This window comes from Eupeodes corollae, chromosome 2 (genome assembly GCF_945859685.1).
Source record: "Eupeodes corollae chromosome 2, idEupCoro1.1, whole genome shotgun sequence".
Classification (NCBI taxonomy): Eukaryota; Metazoa; Arthropoda; class Insecta; order Diptera; family Syrphidae; genus Eupeodes; species Eupeodes corollae.
The window spans coordinates 105,222,950-105,230,713 of NC_079148.1; the positions used below are offsets into that span (position 1 = coordinate 105,222,950).

At 33.0% G+C, this 7,764-nt stretch overlaps 1 protein-coding gene across 1 annotated transcript; it reads right to left on the bottom strand.

Moving 5' to 3' along the window:
• LOC129946708 (larval cuticle protein 65Ag1) lies at nucleotides 1–957 on the bottom strand. The gene is made up of 4 exons (XM_056056991.1): nucleotides 687–957; nucleotides 565–621; nucleotides 460–503; nucleotides 1–397 (listed from the first exon to the last, which is right to left on the bottom strand). Exons 1-4 carry the CDS (start codon nucleotides 699–701, stop codon nucleotides 142–144), a joined length of 372 nt encoding a protein of 123 aa, XP_055912966.1. The 5' UTR covers nucleotides 702–957; the 3' UTR covers nucleotides 1–141.
• Between the last annotated feature and the right edge of the window lie 6,807 nt (nucleotides 958–7,764).

A 7,764-nucleotide genomic window follows, 5' to 3' on the forward strand; every position in this document is an offset into this window, starting at 1 on the left:
TTCAAATTATAAAATTGATACAAATTATTTATTCCAATTTCAGGCTTTCTTCTATTCAAAGATGAAATCACACAATACTTAATATTACCATACATAATATTATTTTTAATAATTTAAATCAAAGAATAAACAATCACAACTTTACGCTTTATCATCAGCAGGCTTTAAAAGCTTAGGCTTTTCTGTTGTATCTGTCTTTATTTTATGTGCTGTCACATAAGGCTGGTAACCATTTTTGCCAGCTTTGTAATAAGTGCTGTACTCATAGCCATCAGCCGATATGAAACTATAACTTCCTTTGACATTTAGATCAGCTTCCGGTTCTTTGGAACCTGGATTCGAGTCAGGGTCTACATCTATGCTTTCGTCTCTAACTTGGCCATTTTGAGTTTCAAATCTAGAATTGAAAGTATATAATATTAAAGATTTAATGACTTAGTATTAAAAGATATAACTTACGAAAAAGCGTAGCTACTTGGGGTTAGCGATGGATCACTGTCGTCCTGAAAATTCATCAACAAGCAATCAAATAAATAAAACAACGATATGAAACTCGTAAATTACCTCAGGTAGTTCAGCACTTTCAGCGAAGGCAGTCACAACAAGAACCCACACAAAATACTGTAAATTGGATTGAGTGTAATTTCGGAAATTATTAAGCCTTAGTTTAAAAACCCGGTTCTTACCTTTAAATACCACATTTTCTTGCTTCCGAGAGGGAAAATATTTGCTATATAAAAACGATGGTTACTCTTAGAACACTTCTCACTCACGTCTGAACTATGAAGCTATTGACTTGTCGGCTTTGAACGAATCGGTTATATAAGTGAAAGATCGAATGTTCTTCTTATGGGACCAAGACCAACCCACAATTTAACAAGAGTTTCAAGCTTATAGTAAAGTTGTTTATTATTGTTTTTTTGTTTTGTTTCATTCTTGTAATTGATGTTGTTTTTTAATTTATAGGCAAATAAAATTACGTCATATATTAAAAGGAATAAGTCTTACTTCAGGTCAAATAATCGTAATATTGAAGACACCTTTTTTTTCTCAAGACTAAAAGATGCCTATAAATAACATTGTTGAAATAACATAAATTCAATTTTTGCTTTGAATGTCAAGGAAGTTAGACTTCTTTTGCCTGGTCGCGCCGTGCGTCGTCGTCGGTTTGAAACACTTAAACAAGAATTCTAAACAATCGTGATCGTGATGGGGCGTAGCGAAATTTATATTCATTGTAGGAATTTTAATGATTGAATGTTAAATTATTTTTAGCAGCCTTTGCAGTTGGAAAAGTATAGTCAAAGGAAGTTATAGAAGATATATACAAACAGCTTAATTTGCGTTCAGTGCAATAAAATGAAGACGATGTTATTTGTTTCATGTATTATGGCTTTAGTAAAAAAAAGACGACGGGCGTTTCGTTTAATTTTTCAAGACTTTGTTGATGGTTTTGGGGAATATAAAGGATGGTTTCTTTAAAGCTGTAGGAAAGTTTAAAAAAAAACATACAATTCAGAAAAATGCATGAAATCTTTATTTGAATCGAGAGTACGGTGCATATAATTGAATGTTTGATGATTATTTTATACAAATGTTGACCTTGACTGCGTCTCAAATGGTCCATCCGCTTAATCCAATTTTGACAAACTTTTTCGAACATTTCGGCCGGTATCTCACGAATAAATGCTTTAATGTTGTCTTCCAATGTGTCAATTGAAGAGGGCTTGCCTGTTTAGACACGAGCTTTAACATATCCCCACAAAAAATAGTCTAAAGACGTTAAATCGCACGACATGACAAGTCTCTAACGTGAAATAAAATGTTTACCGAACTGGCCTTTTAATAAGTCAATTTTTCCGCGTGCTGTGTGGCATGTGGCACCGTCTTGTTAAAACCCAATGTCATGCAAGTCAAGCTCTTGCATTTTGGGCAAAACAAAGATGGATATCATCTCACGGTAGCTCTCAATATTCACAATTACGATACGATTCGCATCATCTTTGAAGAAGTATGGTCCAATTATGCCACTGTGACTTTTTCTGGATGCAAAGGTAGCTCTTGCAATGCTTCTGGCTGATATTCTCTCCAAAATCGACAATTCTGCTTATTTACGTACCCGACACGCCGACTTGTTCATTGTTTAGAGTCCGTCCGGTGTTAGGCCTTTTAGCCCAAAACCATGTAACCCAAATTAAAAATGTCATAGCGCCCAAAACAATTGTATAAACAATTTGTTGTTGTACGATTTCGACAATATTACCGAACCTTTTGGGCGTTACAACTCCTTTGGGTTTAACAACATTCCAAATAAAAAGAAACGTTCAGTCTTATTGCCGTCTATCGATTTGTCTTGCTTAAAAGTTCGTAAGTTTTCGTGTTGGGTTAAAAAAGTTGTCAGTTGAATTATTTATAAAACTTTTAAAATTACCAACAATATTTTTGATATAAAAAAATAGTTTAGTTTAGAATCTAGTTTTGTTAAATAGATTTTTAGTCGAAAACAATTTTTTACCAATTTTAGTAGCATTTCTTAAATTTTTACAAATTGGATGAATGAAATTAATTTGAGAGATATCAAGAACAGAACATCAATTTTTGTCCAAATTTGCGTGCTATTTCTTTTAGATTTTAATTTTTTATGAAAAAAAACGGACTGTTGGATTTCTATAAAAAAAAACTGTTGAATATCGAAAACAATATTTTCTGTGAAATACAAATTTTTGAAGAAAATAAGGTCGCGAACGTACGGACGCACAGACATCTTTCTAGAAATCTTTTATTTCGACTTTAAGGACCTTGAAACGTCGAGAAATGTCAATATGTTTAATTCGACAAATCGGAGCCATTGGGAAGTTAATGACGTCAAAATACTAAAAATGCCATATCGCCTAAAAATGGTTCTATCGCACAAAAACTTTTTCAAAAGAAAATTCCAAAAAGCCCAAATTAAATGTCTTATTTCCCAAATCAATTTTAAAATTGACATTTCGCCCAAAAGATATCATGTGTTAAAACTTTTGGGCATTCAAAACTTTTGGTAAAAACATAAAACTAAAAAAAATGTCAGAACGTCAAAAAATATGTTGGCTTTATTTTACTTTAAGCAAGTAAAACAAGGCCAATTTTCAACGATTAATATAACGAAATCGTTCACTTGCTCACAGTTCGTCAGCAGTGCAAATGTATGGTGGCCATGATGCTTCACTGCAACCTCCCTGCTTGAGCTCACTGTAGGATTTAGGGTAGGTGCGAAGTTATTTATATGTATTAAAGTTTCTTTAAATCCAGATTTTTCAAATAAAAAAAAAATTGCATACACCCAACTTTGCCCCTACCACAAACCATACCGTTAGCACAAGCAGGTTGTTGCAATGGGACAGCATGCCCCCCATACATACATACCTTACTATTGATAAGCTTCTCAAAGCCCAACCACCCAAAATGTTTTCTAAATACAACATTTTTGGCGTTATAACATTTTCAAATTCGGGATATGACATTTTATTTGGGTTTTTTTGACATTTGGGGATATGACATTTTATTTGGGTTTTTTGCCATTTTCTTAGTGATATATTTTATGACTTATGCTTTATGGCATTTTAGGATATGGTTTTGGGCGAAGAGAACAAACGTCCATAATTCTTGTTATGAAATAAAAAAAAAAAAACAAATCTAGAAATAATCCTTCATGGTTTAACAAGAGACTTATAAATCTTAAAAATAGAAAAAATAAATCTTTTACTTAAAACTAATCGCCATGATCCGAATTTGAGACCAAATCATATGTCTATTCAAAAAAAATTCGATACGCTTAATAAATTTTTATATCGGGCTTCTTTGTTCTCTATTGAGTCAAATATTAACTATAAAAGTGAAAGTTTTTGAAAGTACATTAACGCTAAGCGCAGAAGCAATGGGTATCCAAGCTGTATGAAGTATCTGAATAAATCAACGAGTGATGTTGAAGAAATTTTTAACTTATTTGCTGTTTATTTTCAGTCTATTTACTCCACAAACACTCCAACTACTGTATACCAAGAGCTTCTTCTATCGTTAACATAGGGTCTATGGTTCTCACGGTTTCAGAAGTAGAATCAGCCTTACTACGTTTAGATACCAACACAAATGCTGGCCCTGATGGGATCCCGCAAATTTTTTTTCTTAAATGTGCCTTATCTTTAGCTATTCCAATGACAGCCATTTTCAACCTATAGCTCTCGAAAGGTACAATGTTTCAAACTGTCTTATACTACACCAATTTTTAAATCTGGATCTAAACAAGAAATTACAAATTATAGACCAATCAGCAAAATATCTGCTCTTCCTAAGTTATTTGAGAAATTAGTCTGTGACAAGCTCACTTTTCAATTAAAAGATTTTGTATCCGATTTCCAACACGGTTTTATATCTGGAAGATCTACAACCACTAATTTTACACTAATGACTAACTATATAATTAATAATTTTGAATCTTATAATCTAACTGATATAATTTTTATTGATTTTGCTAAAGCATTTGACCGCGTTAATCATCATATTCTAGAGAGTTCAAGTCGTTAAGATTAACGAGTATCACTCTAATCAAATATTGGTTCCCTCAGGGTAGCCACTTAGGCCCTTTAATTTTCCTGCTTTTTGTAAACGATATTTCCAACATTTTTCTAAATTCTCAGTGTCTTCTTTTTGCGTACGACCTTAAACTATATCGTTGTATTAAATGTTGTGATGATTGTGTTTTATTAAATTATGACTTAAATAAATTGGCAGATTGCTGTAATATAAACTCCTTATATCTTAATATTTCAAAATGATAAGTTATGTCTTGCTTTCGTACGATTTCCCCAATTTTTTTAGTTCTACATTGGATCGTGTAGGACAAAAGTACGATTTAGGTGTTATCCTTGTTACTAAGCTTTCTTTTCTTCCTCATATTGACTATATCATAAATAAATCTAACCAAATGTTAGGCTTCATCAAAAGAAATAGTAAGGAATTTACAGACCCGTATACCATAAAAACTCTTTATATTGCTCTCGTTCGATCTTTGTTTGACTACTGCAACACAGTTTGGAACCCTTACTATAATAACCTAATTGTAAGAATCGAGAAAAATCAGACAAATATTTCAAGGTTTATGTAAACGGTGATTTTTTAAGAGCTTGAGAACGCATAAAATTTGCAAAATCTCATCGATTCTTTATTTTAAACGTTAGATTGGTCCATGACATTTACTTTTTGAAGATAATTTCATTTAATGTTGACCGTGGCTGCGTCTTAGGTGGTCCATTCGGAAAGTCCAATTTTGGGTAACTTTTTCGAGCATTTCGGCCGGAATAGCCCGAATTTCTTCGGAAATGTTATCTTCCAAAGCTGGAATAGTTGCTGGCTTATTTGTGTAGACTTTAGACTTGACGTAGCCCCACAAAAAATAGTCTAAAGGCGTCAAATCGCATGATCTTGGTGGCCATCTTACCGGTCCATTCCTTGAGATGAATTGTTCTCCGAAGTTTTCCCTCAAAATGGCCATAGAATCGAGAGCTGTGTGGCATGTAGCGCCATCTTGTTGAAACCACATGTCAACCAAGTTCAGTTCTTCCATTTTTGGCAACATAACTTTGTTAGCATTGAACGATAGCGATCGCCATTCACCGTAACGTTGCGTCCAACAGCATCTTTGAAAAAATACGGCCCAATGATTCCACCAGCGTACAAACCACACCAAACAGTGCATTTTTCGGGATGCATGGGCAGTTCTTGAACGGCTTCTGGTTGCTCTTCACTCCAAATGCGGCAATTTTGCTTATTTACGTAGCCATTCAGAAATGAGCCTCATCGCTGAACAAAATTTGTCGATAAAAAAGCGGATTTTCTGCCAACTTTTCTAGGGCCCATTCACTGAAAATTCGACATTGTGGCAGATCGGTCGGCTTCAGTTCTTGCACGAGCTGTATTTTATACGGTTTTACACCAAGATCTTTGCGTAAAATCTTCCATGTGGTCGAATAACACAAACCCAATTGCTGCGAACGGCGACGAATCGACATTTCACGGTCTTCAGCAACACTCTCAGAAACAGACGCAATATTCTCTTCTGTACGCACTGTACGCATTCGTGTGGTTGGTTTAATGTCCAATAAAGTAAACTGAGTGCGAAACTTCGTCACAATCCCATTAATTGTTTGCTCACTTGGTCGATTATGTAGACCATAAATCGGACGTAAAGCGTGAAACACATTTCGAACCGAACACTAATTTTGGTAATAAAATTCAATGATTTGCAAGCGTTGCTCGTTAGTAAGTCTATTCATGATAAAATGTCAAAGCATACTGAGCATCTTTCTCTTTGACACCATGTCTGAAATCCCGCGTGATCTGTCAAATACTAATGCATGAAAATCCTAACCTTAAAAAAATCAGCTTTTATTATAAGCTTCATTGGGGTATTGTTATTCCATCGTATGAAACTAGATGTCTCTTATTTGGTTTGCAGAGTTTGGCAAATCGGCGTGCATACTTTCCCATAATGTTTATTAGAGATATACTTAATAATCATGTTAAATGTGCTCAACTTCTTGCACTTATATCTATTCGTGTTCCTGGTTTTAATTCCAGAGATAATGTTCTTTTTTATGAGCAATTTCATAGATCTAATTATGGTCATAATGCACCGATTTCTCGTTGCATTAGAGATACCTTTAAAATGTATGTTTTAAATGTACTTAGATCTACTTGACGTTTGTATATATTTATATATTATTGTTATTTTTATTTTTGTATATATTATTGCAGTTATATTGAAATATTGTTATCTATTAGTCTATAAGAGAACTTTGTTCTTTGATTGATGAATAAATAAATAAATAATTAAATAAAGTGCTTTCTCAAATTAGTCGTTCAGATTCGTCATAAAAACTCTAGATTCCCTCTATCCCTGTGTTGGAATTCTGTGTGTGCTGCCACCAATAGGTGAATCCTAAAAACTCAAGTGTTGCCAGCTTTGGCAACACCTTGACAAAATAACTCACACACAATAATGGTTGAGAGTTAAAAGTCACTAGTTCTTAAAGGATTGCTGCACAACATAATTTATTTTTTTATTTTTATGGGCCGAGATTTTGAGAGGGACACATTGTATAGGATGTAATGGACTTGGCATTTTACTAATTCAAAATTGTAAGCATTTTTTCGTATTTTTTTATATAATTGTTATTAAAAACAGTGAATCTTAAAACTTCTAAACGGCGACGTCTACACTTTTGTTTTCTTCTTATATAAATGTGGGAAAGAAGTTCGAAGAAGACTGTTCTCAAAGTTCTGACTACAAAATTGAGACAATTTTTAAGCTACAACTAGGATTGCTTAAATGTTTTAAAAATACATGCTTTTTATTTTTTTAAAACTTTTCTATTTCTTATTTACATGCATTTCTTTGTTTCAAATAAAAAATACAAACTTTGGCTGGTAAAATCGTCACAATTTACACCAACATCAAAATATTATCGCACTTTTTGTAAAGGGGAATTTCATCTAATCTTTTCAATTTTGAAATTACTGACATAAAATAAAGTTAAGTTAAGGGAAGGTGTACAAAGTTTCCAAAAAACCACCATTTCACACAAAATTTCCAGAAAAAAATAATTCAATTTAGCATTATCTCAAAAAATTAAATCTACACATGGAAAAAAACTAAAAGGAATCAATTTTTATTGCCAAAATTCCCAAATAAACTTAAAATATCCATTTCCGCTTTATTTAATTAAC